Here is a 19,803-nt window from a genome sequence, read left to right on the forward strand (position 1 = left end):
ATCTATCTATCTATCTATCTATCTATCTATCTATCTATCTATATATATATATATATATATATATATATATATTCTTCTTTAATTAGCCATCACAAAACGTAAAGCAATAAAAACAATTCCTTGGACAAAACACTGGTAAGTCAGAGGTTGCGTCCACGAAAACGTTCTTTGATGGAAGCATGCCTAAAATGACCCATACAATTCAACAGTCCCCAGATAAACCATTTAACACAACATATTTAATTTTATTCACATAAATACTAACAAGCATTCTGAGAGTAGGCCTACCGCTAAAGCAATGCATGTATGTCCCCTACTGGGCACAACAAATGTTCGTATCTCCTAATTTCGGTAAATCGCCATGAAAGTTAAACGTACCTGATCTGTAACAGTACATAATAAAGTTATATATACAAAATGTGATCTCAGTATCTCAATGGATTGTGGAAATAACATACGCAAAACTATATATGGAACATTCCTACAAATATAATACAAATGTTGTTCTCCGTCTGGCATGTACATTAATATTGTTATTATTATTAATTGTTGTTGTTATTGATGTATGTTTGTTTTTTATCTGTTTGCTGACACTAGCTTGTTTGGTCATATGCTATAAATTGAATTGGATTGAATTTAATTATGGAAAAGACGGACGAACAGACAGACAAAATGATGGCGATAAAACCTATTTTCCCCGCAGGTTAGATCGGTAGGGGACTAAGACTAATAAAACAAAAATATATGGTATATTTAAAGTACTTTGTTGTAGTTGTCAATGTTTAGTGTTTGCATATTGAACGTGAACCAGTCGTGTGCATTTGTACATCCTTTTCCGGTCATCCAGCGAATAGATGGCCGTGTTATATTTTTGTGGTTGAGAAATCCACAATAATCCTGCAAATTTATCAATAATATTCAACATGTCTCAAGAGCAGATGACACTAAGGGGTACCCTCCAAGGCCATGGAGGTTGGGTTACCCAAATTGCTACGAATCCACAGTACCCAGACACGATTTTGTCGGCATCTCGAGGTTGGCAGGCATACGTTTGAAATTATCTTGTATCTCCTTTAAATATCGGAACAGTACATTGGCAAATACTGATTTGAATAACTTGTTTTGATTTGTTATTTGAAAAAATGTGAAATTAATTTGTAGATGATGTTTAGATCTACTGCAGTGATAGAAACGAGCAGATCCACCGGACAAGTACATCTATGATCTAAATCAATCTACTTGTCCGCCAATATTTTCACTTGTAAAATAAATCATTTGTTTTATTCAAGTGCCAGGATGATTGTGATGGCTCAAAATGAAACTGCATTGAAAATAGTAGTTCATCAAGAGTAACCTCGAATGCAAGTGCAAGAACAATCCACGGTTAATCTGGCGACGACATTACGCCTGTAGCAAGCGGTAGGACTTTCCTTTGGCACTGTCACGTATAAAGAACATTATAAATACTTATCATAGAGTTACGGTTAGGGTTAGTGACAGTGCCATAGGAAAGTCCTTCCGAGGGCGTGGCAATGTGCACCCCATAAGGATGTCTTGTGATTTTATGGATGTAACAGATGATGGAACTTGGTAGCAGAATGGAGATAATATCGTCGTTATTTGGTTGGTTACTTCTAACGATGTCAGATTATGATATTTTTGACATAAAAGGGGAAATTTTCATCCGGTCTGCATTGACCATTACCTTCCGACGCAAACATCCTAGTAGAAACAAGTATAATCATGTACGAGTGTGTGGACAAATATGCGCCTGTGGACGAAATATGTACGGTAATACAGCAATCGCAATGTAGAAATGGTAATTTAGCAAGAGTTTCGTTACTAGCTTTGCCCAAATTAACACCCCAAAGAAAGAAATGGGCAGAAAACTCACAAAATTGAATACTTTTTTCAATTCTAAAAATTCACTCTTCTATTTTGTATTTCAGATAAAAATTTGATTTTATGGAAACTGACTCGTGATGAAACCAACTATGGTATCCCATTCAAATCGCTGCATGGACATGGACATTTTGTCAGTGATGTCGTCCTGTCCTCAGACGGTCAGTTTGCTTTGTCTTCTTCCTGGGACAAAACTCTGAGACTTTGGGATTTGGTCGAGTGAGTGCTTACGCTTAAACCATTTATAAAGGTCTTAAGTTTTAATGAAACGACATGCTTGTCAAAATAAGCTGTCATCAAGACACTTGTTATCTTTTTTGACATCTGAGAAAAGTAATCTGTAATTTAGATTATTAATTATACTTGATGTAACTTTTTCAACATCAATTTATATTTAATTACAGCTAGTCAGTGCTTGAAAAGTTGGAATTCTTGTCAATTTGGAATGCTGTCAAAAAATAAAAATGAGCTGCTTGTGAAACTTATAAAGAACCATATTTTTTTATTTTGAGTAGCATTTGTAGCCCTGCTCCCTGTCAATTTTGTCTTGCATGTTATACTTTGACACTTCATGATGCATAAAGTCGCAGGTTTTTGTTTAGTTTTAACATTGACTACTGGATTAATTTTGGACAAAAAACATGAGTGGGTACAAATTTATAATTTTTACCGACATCTATTCGCTTGAATGTTTTATAAATGCATAAAACAAAGTTCATATTTGAATTGGTTAAGTATCATTGGCATGTAGTTTTCTAATTTTTATATTTTAGATTAGTTAATGTTGATTAAAATTAGGCAAAAAATAGTCGTGTTTACTTTTGGGTATTTGTGGCTAGCTTTCCAGTATTTATGTCCATTATTCCCAATAACACTGGCTTCCTGACCTGAATATTTAAAAAAAACCCAAAAAGGCAAGGGAAGCTGAGTTGTCTTCAGTTTCCTGTTAATAAATGGTTTCTGGTGAGTGTCGTGTGCAAAACTGGGGGAAGTATGAATTGGTGAATGCACTGTGTACAGTAGGTCGACTGGCCTGACGTTGGGCAAGATATCTCGCCTGCAGTAGTCATAAGGTTACGTTTGGTCAGGTCATATTAATGGATTGATTTATCTTTTTACTGTACAATACTTAATATGCCTGACATCATGCATAAGTTTGCTATCTAGTTAAAAATATACATTTTCTGTTTAAATAACAAATTGCATACTGCCAAAAAAAATTGTTCTTAAAACAGCATGTTTGATTTAATCCAGTTCTGTATTTTAGTACAACTTGGGCCGGTTAGATTTTTGTTCATAGATTTGTAAGATAGAAACTATGAAAAATTTGGTTATACCGTCTTTTCTTCTTGAGTTGCTATGTATTTTGTTTGTTTTTACATTAATGAGAGTGCATTCACATTTCTTTCTTGACAGAGGCAAAACGACAAAGCGATTTGTTGGTCATGAGAAGGATGTTATGAGTGTGGCATTCTCTGCGGACAATCGGCAGATTGTATCCGCTTCTCGGGACAAGACCGTCAAGCTCTGGAACACCTTGGGAGTGTGCAAGTACACCATCCAGGTTTATGGCAGCCTTTATAATTTGATCTTTTTCTTTATGCTGAAGTTGTTTTTAATGTTTTTATTTTATTAATTATTTAGTTTCTCAGGGCAGGATTTAGCTCAGTCGGTCGAGTGCTCGAACCACCTTAGTGGATCCATTCAACTGATTGGGGGTTTTCTCGTTCCAACCAATGCACCACAACTGGTCAAAGGTCGTGATATATGCTTTCCTGTCTGAGAAAGTGCACATAAAAGACTCCTTGCTGCTAATGGAAAAATTTAGTGGGTTTCCTTTGCAATGACTCAGAATTACCAAATGTTGACATCCAATGATTAATTCATCAATGTGCTCTAGTGGTGTCGTTAAACAAAAACTATTTGAATAATATGGGTCCAACACGAGGCTTGCATTCAAACAATGTTAACCAATTTCTATTTACATTTTGTAGGATATGTTTGTATAAGAACTAATTACTTCACCAGATCTGGAATATGGCATGGCTTTGCAGTTTAGAACTTCAATCATTTCTTTATCTTTTCAGGAGGACAGCCATAAGGACTGGGTCTCGTGTGTGCGTTTCTCACCCAACTCGTCCAACCCCATCATTGTGTCGGCTGGATGGGACAAAGTTGTGAAGGTAAACGACTGGGCTCTCTTAAACAGCCTTCCATATCTGTTGTCTAATAGAGGTATTGGTGTTATTTTCTGGTTATACTCTGTATTGGTGATTAACCTTAGGGTTAGCAAGGTATGGTAGACTAAACACTTTTGCGGCATTTTTAGTTTTCAGGGTCCTTTTTTTTTTTTTCCCCCCTCATTAATTGAAACAAAAATAAATGTAATAAAGGAATGTCAATATATAACCCAGGTGTTTTATTAATTAATATACTACTACATTTTCTGAGTATTTTATTTTTTTTTTTTTTTTTTTTTTTTTTTATCTCGGTCTAGCAACTCGTCGATTAGGGCAAATTGGCGCTAGGCTATAAGGCATGGTGCCACACCAGGCTAAAACAAGCTAGGGAAAAGACTAAACATTCTGTACCATTTTTTTTGTATCAAGTTGTTTGAAATCCAATAGCCTCTGATTAATTAATCAGTGTGCTCTTGTAAGTGTAGTTAAATAAAACCTTTTTCTGCAATTAGCCAAAAGTCGTGGGCAAATCATAGGAGAATCCTGCTTTATGATCATAATTCATTATTTTTTACCGACTTTGTAGGGTCACAACAAAATTACTTGGATTTATAGTTATGCTGTTTGTTTTTCAAAAAAATCTCATTCCAAAACTGATCTATTTACAGCACCTTTTTCGAGTTCACTTTGTGTATCGATGCTGAATTCCAACGGGGTGCAATATTAAAATATCAAGTCTTTGGCAGGTGATCACATCTCCATTGGTTACACTGTCACTCAACTTGATGACAAGCTATAAAATTGTTTCACAGTGGAATATTTATACTTGTTTTTTCATTGTTATATTTAATGCTTATACCTTTCTCAATACTTTCTTCAAGTGTTCTGAAATAATAAAAATGTTAATATGAAGTTTTATTCCAAATCTGTATTGTTTCTGGGACAGATTGGTGTGAATGAGATAATTTTGCCACCTCCTGAATATTAGATACATTTACTTTGAAATCAGAAATATATAGATTACAGGGAACAATATTTTATGCAAACTTACTTTGTGTATCAGTTATGCAACTTAAATTCTTTGCAATACAGGCCACCATTCAGTAATGTGTAGGGAGCCAGAGATAAGGTTACACCTGTTTCGTGATTTGAAATACGTATGATAATAGTAACTGGCTGATAAAGTAATTTTAAAATATATAAATTTTTGGTACTTTTTTATTTTTTTGTCATATACGTCGTTAGTAATGCGACTATGCCCTTTAGTTGATCTGAATCAACAGATCTTTATTATTTTTGGTGGGAGGAAAAACAAAATAACACGGTACTAAACTGGTTTTATTCAGTTTTTATCTAGACTTGCTGTTGTGAAATGTTAGGTTAAGACAATTACATAACACTGAGCAGTGGCACCGCTCCGCAGTTGACTATTGTTCATAAATGTAGAACTGTGACAAAGGTTCTATAAGAAAATCAAATGGGGACAAACAAAAAAATAGGTGTGTTTCCGGTCAACCGACCGTCCCTAGTTTTACCCCCCCCCCGACCCTAATTTTTTTTCTCTTAAACTGAAAATTAATATTTAAAAAAAAAAAGTACATTGTTTACGTACTATTATACGATACATTTTGCACATGTAATTCCCTTCCGAAAAACATCGAGAAATTATGGAAAAGCTTTTGTAATAAGAGTTCTTTCCCCTGATTAGCTACCACCAAACAGCTTGGTCGGTCACGGAAGTAACCGAATGTATGAACATAGCCTTGGTACAGGTTATTTCGATATTTTAAACATTTGTTTATGCCACAAATCCATATATATTATTGATAGATAATGTTATATAAGTACACACACATTAAGGAAGAAAGGGAAGGGGAAAAAAACAAAAACCTACCTACCTACCCTCATTTTTTGGGGGATGCAATCTGAAACGCACATATTTTTTTGTTTGGCAGAAAAAGACCGATCACCCGTCGGACTGATAGTTGCACTTGTTAACTCTGCCATCAGAATTTTTACTCGCAGTTGGTGATCGGGCATGTACTTTCTGCACCCCTGCTTTTGGTATGATTCAATAGGATGTGGAAAAATTATATCTGTCTTAAGTTTTCACTGTTCATGTTTAAAAAAAATTGAAAACTGTGTATTTGTATATACAGCACCTTTTTCGAGTTCACATTGTGTATGAATGCTGAATTCCAACGGGGTGCAATATTAAAATATCAAGTCTTTGGCAGTGATCACATCTCCATTGGATACACTGTCACTCAACTTGATGACATACAGAAAAACTATTTCACATTAACCTTCTGAATACTGCAGGCGACATATCTCACCTGACATCCCTCCAGTACACTATACAGTACATTCCCAAAATCATATTTCCCGCCATTTTGCACATGACACTCACTGGAAATACAAAAACAGGAAACAGACTATGGCTGCTTTAGTTTGTAGTTTTTCAATGGAAAATACCGTGGAATTTTGAGGTCAAAAAGTGATTTTCGGTAAATATTTTCGTTGACAATAATGGCGACACGTGACAATCTTTTTCAGAGATCAATAGCTGATTGTAACACCTAATTTTATAATAAATTTGATCGTTTTACAATGAATGAAAATCACCAAATATTTGGGATATGAATCGTTCTTTAAAAAAAAACCCATTCTAGACAGCTAGCCGCAAATGCCTAAGTAAACGCAGCTTTACGATTTTTTGCCTAATTTTAATCAACGTAACTGATCTAAAATATAAAAATTAAAACCCCCGACAAAAATAATACTTATCTATTGAGATATGCACTTTAGTTCATTTATTTAGTTCATTTATTTATAAAACATTTAATTGAATATTTGTTTATTTATTTATAAAACATTTAATTGAATATTTGTAAGTGAAAATTATAAACTTGTACCCACTCAACATATTTTTTGGTCAAAAATTAATCCAGTAGTCTAAAGGTTAAACGTTAATACTTTATCTCTTCATTGAGATTTTAAAACCCCCCCACCAAAACTTTTAATTTTGGTGTACCTTTTATATCGTATATTTTAAAATTGTGTTGGGCTATGTGATATATTGTATCATCCGTACCAATGGCCATGTGGGGCGGAACATAGCCCAGTGTTATAGAACTCTGGTGCACGGTTGGTTTAGGATCGATCCCATTCACTGGGCTCATTGGGCTATTTTAAAAACAAATCCTGTCTGTGGAATGCTGCATATAAAAGATCCTTTGGTGCTAATCGGAAAGAGTTGGTCATGCGTGGCAGCAACGGGTTTCCTTTCATCTGTGTGACCCCTAAACGTGTCAGACACCATTTAACTCATTAAAATGTGTTGAATGCATCATTAACCTTTAGACTACTGGACTACTGGGTACAAGTTTATAATATTTACTCACATATATTCACTTAAATGTTTCAATAATACATGAAATAAAGTTCATATATGAATCGTTAAGTATTATTTTCGTGTCTTTTTTTGTAATTTTTATTATTTTAGATTGGCTAATGGTGATTAAAATTAGGCTAAAAGTTGCGTTTACTTACGGGCATTTGTGGCCAGCTGTTCAGTATTTTTGTCCCTTATTCCCGATAACAGTGGTTTTCTGACCAGAATTTTTTTTTAAACCTGAACTACGATTCATATTGCAATATTTGGTAATTTTCGTTGTTGGTAAAACGATCAAATTTATTATCAAATTAGCTGTTACAATCAGCTATCGATCCCTGAAAATTACTGCGACGTGCCGCCATTGTTGTCGAGCGAAAATACTTGCCGAAAACCACTTTTTGAACTCAAAATTTCAAGGTATTTTCAATTGAAAAAATCAAAACAAAAACCACCATTTTGAAAAAAATAATCTTTTTTCTTTAATTATATTTCCGTTTCCGGTGAATGTCGTATGCAAAACGGCGGGAAATATGAATTGGGGAATGCACTGTATACAGTGTACAGTATATCGACTGACGTGACGTCGGGCGAGATATCTCGCCTGCAGTACTCAGAAGGTTAAATAAAACATTCCTTCAAATGGTAATAATTACTCATTGATTAAATATACATTTTTTACCAAGTCATGCCAGTTTTGAAATGTAGTTTCTTTGCTATATATTAAAACTTTAAAATTCATAAAATTATTAGATAAATGTATACAGTTGAAACTTGAATTTGACAGATGGAGGGTAAAACAAGCAAAGTTAAATGATTTTGATTAATCAAGGTGGATGCTATTCTAGTGGTATATAGTTTGTGTAAAAAAGATAATTTTTGCCTCTTATCAGATATTGGATGTATTTACATCACACCATTTTTGCCATGTTATATAGACACAATAGTTGTAGATTATGAGTAATACATAACATTGTATATAGACTAGCCAACATTCATTTTGGAAGTTCAGCTGTATTCACAAACATTTTCAAGTAACAGACCTGAATCAACATTATTTTTTATTGTGAACTGGAGGGTGAACAAAGTTAAGCATATTTTTAATGTTAGTTATGAGTAGGAAATGTTGGGCAGTCTGAGAGAAACCGTTGCTACAATGTACGATAGTATCAATAGCTGTCGTGAAGCAGTCTATGGCACCTCTCCGCAGTTGACTTTTTCTCATAAATGTAGAACTGTGACAAAGGTGCTATAAGAAAATCAGGTCTTAGGCAGTGTAAACAGATATTGATTTCACTGTCACCTAACTTGATGACAACTTGTACACACAAAATAAAAAAAAGTTGGTTTTCTGTGAGATGCCATGACACTGGTGGATATTCAACATAAACTTGTTTTATCTACTGTTGAAAAAAAGTTATTCAACAATTTTTCTAAACACCATTTTGGAGAGGTCTGGTAGGCAAAAAATACGAACAAGTAAATACACATGGCTGACAAGTATATGCATTACGTATAAATGTCATTCACAGAATACTGGTTCAGCTGCATGTTATTAGTTTTTGGTCTTTTTATTGTTTTAGAATGTGGATGTCAGTAAGTTCTTTAACATTTTTCTGTTGCCATATTGATGGTCACTTGACACAATACACATGCACCCCTGCACGTGCTGTAACCTCACCGTGGTGCAGGGGTGTAACATTCTCTTTGAGAATGGCCAATACAGCACAAATTGAAATTTTGAGTAAAAGTCAGTATCTATCTGTGATATTTGTATTTTTGCATGGTTCTTTACACTGTTTTTATTTAAATCTTGAATTTTTATATTGATGTTGATCATCACCTTATTTGTTTGCATTACCATAGTTTGACACCCAATAGCCGATATATTATGGTGTTGGGGTGTCGTTAAACATTCATTCATTCATTCATTCATTCAATACACATGCACTCATGAAAACAACATCATTTAAACGAGAATGTGTATAGATGAGACATTGTTCTTGACGATTTAATTTTAATTGTATATTTTTAATGATGCCATGAAACCTCAAGTACCTGTAATATTTATGGTTGTATCATACTGAGGGCACCTCTCCGCAGTTGACTTTTCCTCATAAATGTAGAACTGTGACAAAGGTGCTATAATAATATCAGGTCTTAGGCAGTGTAAACAGATATTGATTTCACTGTCACCTAACTTGATGACAATTACACACACACAAAAAAAAAATCTCTTGAAATTTGTTTTCTGCGAGATACTGATGCCATCTTACTAGTGAATAGTCAACATGACCTTGTTTTTATCTACTGTTGAATACCTAGCCCCACCCCCCCCCCCCCCCCCCCCCCACCCCCCTCCCCCACCATGTTGGGAAAAACACTTATGTATGCATGTGGCTGACAAGAATATACAGTATGCATAAATGTCATTCACAGAATACTGGTTCAGCTTCATGTTGTTACCTTTTGGGACTTTTTACATTTAGAATGTAAATGTCAGGAAGTTTTCTGCCACCATTTTGATGGGCATTCCACTCTTAATACACGTGCATATATCAAGACAACTTTTAAATAAGAATGAGTATAAATGAGACGTACAGTAAAGTTCTCTTATAACGAACCGGAAGGGACCATCATAGTTAGTAATAGCAGTGGTTCGTTGTACACATTTGTACAAGTTGGTTATTAATGTATAGGGAGATAAAACGGGACTTTATGATCAGTTCGTTCTATGCAGTAGTTCGTTATAAGTGTAGTTCTAAATTATTGACTATTTAATTGTAATTGTTGTATCTTTTTAATGAATACCATGAAACCTTAAGAACCTGTAATATTTATGGTTGTATCGTTATGAGGGCACCTCTCCGCAGTTGACTTTTCTTTATTAATGTAAAACTGTGACAAAGGTGCTATAATAATATCAGGTCTTAGGCAGTGTAATCAAACCATTGATTTTACTGTCACCTAACTTGATAACAACAACCAAAATAAAACATCCAGCCCTTGAAATATGTTGGCCATCATTATAGTGATAAACATTCCTTATAATTCGATCTTAAGAAATCACTCAGGCAATACATGGTATAATCAAACAGTGTTCAGGGTCACAAGCTTTTTCCGGTTTGATGCCAATCTTAGGATCTGTTGATTTACAGGAGTGAATTCTTCAACCAGATTCTCAACAAAAATTAATAATCAAAAGAAGCACAAATAATTTGTTTTTAAAAATATCTTTTAGCAATTCGAAATATTTCTTTTAAGTACATGTCTTAATAGGTTGATTAATAATGTATAAAATACATGTATTCACCGATGATGCACCTCTCCGCAGTTGACTTTTTCTCATAAATGTAGAACTGTGACAAAGGTGCTATAAGAAAATCAGGTCTTAGGCAGTGTAAACAGATATTGATTTCACTGTCACCTAACTTGATGACAACTTGTACACACTTACAATGTTAATCTGTGCTTGATAATTAACAGTTCAAACACATGTTTTGGTGTACTGTGGAGAAAACATTAAACCATTTTGTACTTTTGAACTGATTAAATGGTGAATTCTGTTTGTAGGAACAATAATATAAACATTGTAGAAGCAGATTTTTTGTTTTAAGTTTCTAGACCAATAGCATAATTGCTTGAATATGTATATTGAATCAGTACCGAGTACTCATCCACCTGATATGCTAGAAATGTTATACTTGGTGGCAATATTACCGGCCTCTGTGGCGTCGTGGTTAGGTCATCGGTCTACAGGCTGGTAGGTACTGGGTTCGGATCTCAGTCAAGACATGGAATTTTTAATCCAGATACCGACTCCAAACGCTGAGAGTGCTCTGCAAGGCTCATTGGACAGGTGTAAACCACTTGCACCGACCAGTGATCCATAACTGGTTCAACAAAGGCCATGGTTTGTGCTATCCTGCCTGTGGGAAACGCAAATAAAAGATCCCTTGCTGCTAATCGGAAAGAGTAGCCCATGAAGTGGCGACAGCGGGTTTCCTTTCAAAATCTGTGTGGTCCTTAACCATATAACCGTAAATAAAATGTGTTGAGTGCGTCGTTGAATAAAACATTTCTTTACTTGTTTATAATTTCCGGAATTGCATTTTTTTCTTGTTGAATTTCAGGTGTGGAACTTGACCAACTGCAAGCTGAAGACTAACCACTACGGCCACACCCAGTTCCTCAACTGTGTGACCGTCTCCCCTGACGGGTCTCTGTGTGCCTCTGGAGGAAAGGTAAGAGATGATTCAAACGTCTGAAATTCCCATACTATTTTTATTATTATTTATACTGATGACATTTGAACATATTTATAATCACAAGGATTTTAATGCAGTAACTGAGGTGCAGTATAGTTAGTTTTTCCTACTTAATATTTACTTTATATTTAAAACTTGAATGTGTTATGTAGTTCAGTGCTTCATGATTCTTAAATATTCTTACAAAAGGCAAGGTATGTGTTGTCTTGTTGTGGAAGTACTTATCAAATAATATTTACTAATACAAAGCATCAATACATACAGTTTTTGTAATCATTATCAGTGGGTATTGTATTTATGTATTAAAAATTCCCATCTTTTTAAAAAGCTCAGAAGTGGATAACATTTGTTTTGTTGTTGTGATCTTAACTAGAAGTCTTAATTTTGTAAGACGATGTTAAACTGGATGATATAATTTTGTTGGGAATCCGATGAAATTTATTTTATGATTGGTCTGTATAAATGGATAAATGATAAATATTCAATTAAAATGTTCATTGTGCTTTGTTATTTTATGCCAGGTTGGAGGTGTAGACCTTATCAATATTAACACTTAAATATATGGACCATGGACAAAATAATTCAAATGTTCATATATTTTCAATAGTATTTCATTTCCTCTTTCCACGTGTCATTAGTGCATCAAGAACCATGGAACAAGAAGGGAACTAACTCTGTATTTTAATTCGTTTTGTGCGATCATGAAAATTTTCCTTGGTTAATCGATCAAATGGTTGAGGCAAGCAATACTTGATTATTTCAATTAATCGGAACATCACTATGTTTATTCTGAATGACTAATTTATCCTCAGTTTCAGCTTGAAATATTGGCAAGTTATCATTATTTTTAATGGCGTGCACCTTTCTGCAGATGCTATTCATTCATTGAGTAGTGTCTTTCACACTGGTGCTATATGAATATCACAGACTTGGTTAGTTACCAGTAGTGCTGTTTTCACTACATACACAGGTCTGATTACAGTTTTAATGCAGGCACTTGGTACTGTGTTCACTTGGACTGAAAAGACTCCATAAATATCTGGGGTGGGGTGAGTGAGGGGTTCAAATGGGTGGATGTTAGCTTAGTAGTGGAGAACTTGTGATCCTCTTAAGCAAGGTGCTATTAGGTTATTTCTTATTCGAACCAGTATTTCATCTAGCTGGTTTATTAAAGGCCATGGTATTGCTGTCCTGTCAGGAAAAGTGTTTTATAAATGTACAGCATGTAGTAGTTACATTTAAAAGCAAATTAATAGTTGAGAATTGTAGTTCTTGAAAAAGAAAAGTGCTTTAAAAGTTTTTACTTTTTTTGTTTATGTACTCATACAGGCCTTGGTATTTCACGGAAACTTATCATTTCCGTGACTAGCATGTTGGTAAAATTAGAGAACCAAAATTTTGTTTCCCATGATTAGTATGAGTACGACTATTCAACAAAAATAATATTTTTGAAAAACAGTTTCCCGATGGTTTCCCATGATCACAAGACACGGAAACAGAAAAAGTGTTTCCTGTGAAAATTTGAAATCCTATGGCCTGTCATATAAACTATGTAATACCCACTGATTAAACATTGCATCATTAAACCGACATCCATTTCAGGGAACATTCTGTGTGATTTTTTTGTTGTAGGATGGGCAAGCAATGCTGTGGGATTTGAATGAAGGCAAGCACCTGTACACCTTGGATGGAGGCGACCACATCAACGCGATGACGTTCAGTCCTAACAGATACTGGCTGTGTGCTGCTACCGGACCTAGCATCAAGATCTGGGTACGCTTCTCACTTTGAATTTACACACCTGCCTGATTACAAAACATTGTCAGTTTACACACCTACCTGTTAATAAAACATTGTCAGTTTACACACCTACCTGTTTACAAAACATCTTTTGCTGAATGAACAGTAAATCAGATTATTACGTTTTGGTCATTGGAAGTTAATGTTAAAATATCAGATTAATGTGTACCACAGTATTAAGAAATGATAGTTTGAGAATAACAAAGAACAAATTTAAAATATAGGAAAAATATTGCATTCTAATTTTAACAGTAGAAAGGTCTTGGCAAATGCTTTCACCAGTATGAAATTGCTTATAAAGACTGTTTGTAAATAGAAACGAATTGTATGTTTTAGCAATTAGATTTTTGTAATTTGCTTCAAATAAAATGCTGCTAAATATAGGTCAGTTGGTACGAATCAGTGAGTGTTAAACCATTGGACTTAAGGATGGTAAGTTCTGAGATACTGGCTCTCCCACCCAGACTGACTTCTCTCTAACAACTAACTACTGGCCAGGGCCCGTTCCATGAAGCGATCTTAGCCCTAAGATTACTTTTAGACGCATAGCTAACCTATGCACTTAAGTTGATCTTAGGGGCTAAGATCGCTTCTTGGAGGGGGGGGGGGGGGGGGCCTGGAAAGATAGCCTAGATAGCTGCTCGAGGTGTGTGCCTAGAACAATGTGCTAAAGCCTTAATTGAATTCATGCTCAAAACCCAAGTCAGAATAATAGCAGAATAATTGAGTTGACCTAAGATTATTCGTAGAGTAATAGCAGTGAGTAATAGCAATGACTGCTTCAGCAAATGTGGCTGTATTAAATTTTTCTTCTTTTTTTCTCATTTTACTTAAGGATTTGGAAGGCAAGATTATCGTGGATGAGCTTAAACCTGATGTGTTGACCACGGCTGGTAGTGGCCGGGAACCACCGCAGTGTCTCTCTCTTGCATGGTCCGCAGACGGTCAGACTCTGTTTGCTGGATACAGTGACAACCTTGTTAGAGTCTGGCAGGTGTCGATGGCTGCAAAATAGACTAAAAGAGACAGACAGACATACGATAAAAAAAATAACAAACCTGAAGCCATGGACATGTGTTAAAACGTGAATCCATTGTTCTCCAAAATAATAAATTTTGGAATGGGATAACATGCTTGTTTTTTTGTTTGTCACTGGTTTAATTTTAATTCTTTAAGAGAGGATTATTTTCAGTTGGTTTTGTATTATTTTTATACGCCAGTCTTTGATGGGTCCTATTATGGTATGGCGTAGTCTGTCTGTACGTCTATAAGCTTTTTATTTCTGGAGCATATCTATCTTATATATAGGACCATCAAAGCTTGTATGCATGTACAACTTGGGATGGTGGTGTGTCGGCTACCATAACGTTAGAATTGTTGATGAATGACAATGTATTTTTCCCCCCACCAAATGATAGGTGTACACCCCAATTCCATGAATGTGACCCCAGTAACTATCTTGCTTTTAAGGTTTTAATCCGTTTATCATAGTGGCAGGTCGGTATCCCAATAATTTTATTTTCTAGGACCGGGCTTGTAGATTATGGTAGGCCCACTCCCATGGCTAGTAATATTCAATGTTGGGCTTGTAAATAACTACTATTGCCATGCCTAACGGCTACTGAAAAAAATAAATAAAAAAATGTTGCAGTTAAAATCTATTTTGTAAATATGTATATCCTGCCCCCAGTGTTAGTGTTTTTGAGCTTTTATCTCTTTCTTCAGGTGACATCTGATTATTACTATTATTTAGTAAAATTGTATCAACTTTAGTAGGGCTTGTGAATTTTTAATTTTGTCTAGTAAATGTTTTAAATCACTGATCCCATTGCTAGTGGATTTTATACATTTTTTAGAAGCCCTGCTAGGATCAACTCTTAACACTGCCAATTGGTCTATTTTTGTTTTGTTCCAACCAATGGTCACAACTGACCATTGTGTGTTCTATCCTGTTTGTAAGATGATTAATATAAAGAAATTTACAGCTAATCGAAAAAATGGCACTTCATGGAGTGTTGGCAGTCTTGTTTTCTCTTACCAGTAGCCCTCGTATGTGGTCCGTAACCATATATCCAATGCCAAATAACCATAATTAAAATGTGTCGAGTGCGTTAAATAACATACCTTTCTCATTCATCTATGAGGTCATAGTCTGTTCGGTGATAAACAGCCGGAGATAAAAAAAAAAACTCGTGTTGGTGCCAAAAAACATTTTTCTTTTTATCATAAAGATAAAAAAAACCGTATTTTAGTGTCGTCCAAAAACTAGTTATTTTTATTCGAAGAAAAGCTTATAGTAATCCTATACTTTCTACACCCAGGTTTTCATACTAGGGTACATTGTTTAAAGTTGAGTCTTTGCCATATCGCGTTTATTAATGAACAATACAAGTAGAACTTTTTTGACTTGCAAGTATTTTATATTTGGGTTAGGGGAGGCACCGGAGAGTTGTTGATTTTGTTTAACGACACCACTAGAACCCATTGAAGAGGGTTTTTGTACGACAGGCAAATAAGAAAGGTTGGTCGGGCGAAGAAATAGTGTAGTATGGCCCCACCCTCTGGCTATGCAAGTGCACATAGTTAATAACTGTGTTTTGCTATCGACTTGTGGATCGGACAAACCGGTTATGCTAATCCCATTACGTTGACTATGACCCGCCTGCTACCGATTTAATCGGGCTGCTGGTGCTCCCTTGCACCTGCCAGTGCAGGCGGTCCCTCCTCTCCCCTTACCTCCCCCCACCTTTCCTGTCATGGACGGAGGAGCCGACCAAGGCCGCCTCTTGTGCCCACGACAGGCGTGCGCTACAACAGCTTGTTCTGAATGTGCACGTAAAACCTTATGACATGACATATGACCAGAAGTGGGCAGTTGGCCCACCACCATCACCACCACCGGTACTGGAGCAATTCGCATTCGGAAAACTGGAAACGTTCGAGCAAAATGAGCTGACCAGAAACCATGTTTTTCTATGAGAACATTTATTTCAGCACTTGGGGGCTGTTTGACGTCCTCGTCCCCCGTTTTGCGCGTGTTTGTCAAAGTCTGGTTAAATTTAGCTTGATAACGTTTACATGACATTTACTTATGTGTAGATATTTTTGCCAAGTGGGTAACGCTATTTGCTCCCCTTAATGACTGCACATATTGCCAAACGGGGCGGAATATAGCTCACTCGGTTGAGTGCTCGCCTGAAATGCTTGCGTCGCAGGATCGAACCACCTAAGTGGATCCATTCAACCATCGTTCCAAAGGCCTTGGTATGTGATTTCCTGTATATGGGGGAAATGCATATAAAAGATCCCTTGTTGCATTAGGAAAAATGTATCGGAGGTTTTTTCTGATGACTGCTAGTCAGAATTAGTAAATGTTTGACATCCAATAGCCGATGATTAATTAATCAATGTGCTCCAGTGTTGTCGTTAAACAAACCAAACTTTAAATTGCCAACCAGGAACATTTGTGTTTACATGAGAACATTAGGGATATCCTGCATTCTACAAGTAAAGGGGCGGGACGTAGCTCGGTGGTACAGCGCTCACTTGCTGCGCGGTCGATCTCGGATCGATCCCCGTCGGTGGGCCCATTGGGCTATTTCTCGTTCCATGACTGATATATCAAAGGCTATCCTGTCTGTGGGATGGTGCATATAAAATATACCTTGCTGCTAATCGAAAAAGAGTAGCCCATGAAGTGGCGACAGCGGGTTTCCTCTCAATATCTGTGTGGTCCTTAACCATATGTCCTAGTTTTTTGCCCAATGATATACAGCCGGAGATTAAAAAAATAAAACATATCCTTTCCATTCTACAAGTAAAATTCATATCTGCTTTAAGATTTACTACCAGTAAGTTTTGATCCCCCCCCCCCCCCCCCTTGCTCCGCTGTGCCTGAAAAGGTGCATGTAACCGGGGCTTTGGCACACAGGCACACACACACACACACACACACACACACACACACACACACACACACGTATAGTCTTATATATCCACCATCCCACAGATAGGATATCACGGCATATACCAAACGTAGGCGGAGCCAGAATCGACCCTAGACCGACCGCGCTTTTTCACCGAGTAGCCCCCCACACACGCACACACGCCGTCTAACAGCCTAACAGTACATTATTTTTGTTTAAAATACCAATGTGTATATCCAATGTGTTTGCTGTCGTGTGCTAATGTTTGTAGCAGTCACTACATTTTACTACGTAATACATATAACTCTTCAAAAAAAGAAACGCAAAAGGGTACAAATGGGTTATAACTCCGATTTTATGTTTCCTACCGGTTCATGCTTTGTGAATATAAGGTCATTGCATGTCCCAAACACATTCCCACGGTTACATTCGATAAAACGCAGCTACTGTAAAATAAAGTTTCAAAATGTGAATATTCGCAAAAACGCAGCCACGTGCAAACCATGTCACCACTGCACGTGCGTTGTCTGCACGTGCAACATAAACACCGACAGTATAAAAGTGCAGGGTGTTCGCTTGTCTGGCCGACAGTTGACAATCCAGGACATGCCACGTCTCAGTGAACCGCAGAGAAACAATGCCATCGGCCGACTAGACGCAGGCGAATCCAGAACGGCCGTTGCCAGGGCATTCCATGTGTCCCCAAGCACCATCTCCAGACTGTGGGACCGTTACCAGCAACATGGATCAACACGTGACCTCCCTAGATCCGGTCGACCACGGGTCACTACCCCCGGGCAGGACCGCTACATCCGGGTACGCCACCTTCGGGAACGATTGACTACTGCCACCTCCACAGCCGCAGCAATACCAGGTTTGCGCAGGATATCCGACCAGACCGTACGGAACCGCCTACGTGAGGTAGGAATTCGTGCCAGACGTCCAGTTCGAGGTGTCATCTTAACACCACAACACCGTCGACTCCGACTGCAGTGGTGCCAGATTCATCGACAATGGCCTCAACTGCGATGGAGACAGGTGTGGTTCAGTGACGAGTCCCGATTTCTGCTCCGACGTCATGATGGAAGATGTCACGTGTATAGGCGTCGTGGTGAACGTTATGCGGCAAACTGCGTGCAGGAAGTGGACAGATTCGGCGGGGGTAGTGTCATGGTGTGGGCAGCCATCTCACACACTGGCAGAACTGACCTGGTCCACGTGCAGGGCAACCTGAATGCACAGGGCTACATTGACCAGATCCTCCGGCCACACATCGTTCCAGTTATGGCCAACGCCAACGCAGTGTTCCAACATGACAACGCTAGGCCTCACACAGCACGTCTCACAACGGCTTTCCTACAGAACAACAACATTAATGTCCTTCCTTGGCCATCGATATCACCGGATGTGAACCCAATTCTATGGGACGAGTTGGACCGACGCCTCCGACAGCGACAACCACAGCCCCAGACCCTGCCCGAGCTGGCAGCAGTCTTGCAGGCCGAGTGGGCCACCATCCCCCGGGACGTCATCCGTACTCTGGTTGCTTCAATGGGCAGGCGGTGCCAGGCAGTTGTCAACACGCGCGGAGGCCACACCCGGTATTGACTCCAGATGACCTTGACCTTGGTGGTGTGTCCTATCACTTACTCACAATGGACTAGAATGAATTGTGAACAATCCTGCAACATTTGGTAATTATCGGACTCACCATTCAATAATTAAATCAATTCTCCAAATGTTACGACAATGTGGTTTTGCGTTTCTTCTTTTGAAGAGTATATATACGTACGTAAAATCTGGTTTGGGGCTCTACAAACATTAGCACGACAACAGTACGTTGTTTATACAGACACTGATATCCTAAACAGAATATTTTTTTTTATTACAGAATTTTTAATCATCAAAAAATGATCTGTTTCTCGTAAACATGTTACACTGGCGTAGGAAGTGTGTGTGTGTGTGTGTGTGTGTGTGTGTGTGTAACGGGGGGTGGGGAATGTTTTTAAATATATATTTATCATATTATTTCATATCATATAATAATAATAATAATAATAATAACAATAATAATAACCTTCCTACGCCCGTGTGTTATAATGACTGCAAATCGAGGACAGTCATTTTAAGTGGGTATGTGCAACTGGTATGCTTCACTACCCACCGCTTGTTGCCACCTGATCTGGCACTAACTTGCCCTACTTTTGCGTAAGTTTCACACCGGTTCGGATTAGTGTCATTGGGAGAAAACAGGGCAGCCATTATTATTTCTAGTTCACCGAAAATCAAACACGCATGTCTGATGTAGTCAGGCCCATACGCAGAAATATATA

The 19,803-nt window shown here is 37.2% G+C and overlaps 1 protein-coding gene across 1 annotated transcript; it reads left to right on the forward strand.

Moving 5' to 3' along the window:
• Positions 1-828: 828 nt before the first annotated feature.
• LOC121378698 (guanine nucleotide-binding protein subunit beta-2-like 1) lies at positions 829-14,670 on the forward strand. Its single transcript, XM_041506981.1, has 7 exons — positions 829-1,035; positions 1,950-2,121; positions 3,319-3,466; positions 3,990-4,085; positions 11,610-11,720; positions 13,377-13,517; positions 14,380-14,670. Exons 1-7 carry the CDS (start codon positions 924-926, stop codon positions 14,557-14,559), a joined length of 960 nt encoding a protein of 319 aa, XP_041362915.1. The 5' UTR covers positions 829-923; the 3' UTR covers positions 14,560-14,670.
• The last annotated feature ends 5,133 nt before the right edge of the window (positions 14,671-19,803 follow it).

Source organism: Gigantopelta aegis, chromosome 8 (assembly GCF_016097555.1).
Source record: "Gigantopelta aegis isolate Gae_Host chromosome 8, Gae_host_genome, whole genome shotgun sequence".
Taxonomy (NCBI): Eukaryota; Metazoa; Mollusca; class Gastropoda; order Neomphalida; family Peltospiridae; genus Gigantopelta; species Gigantopelta aegis.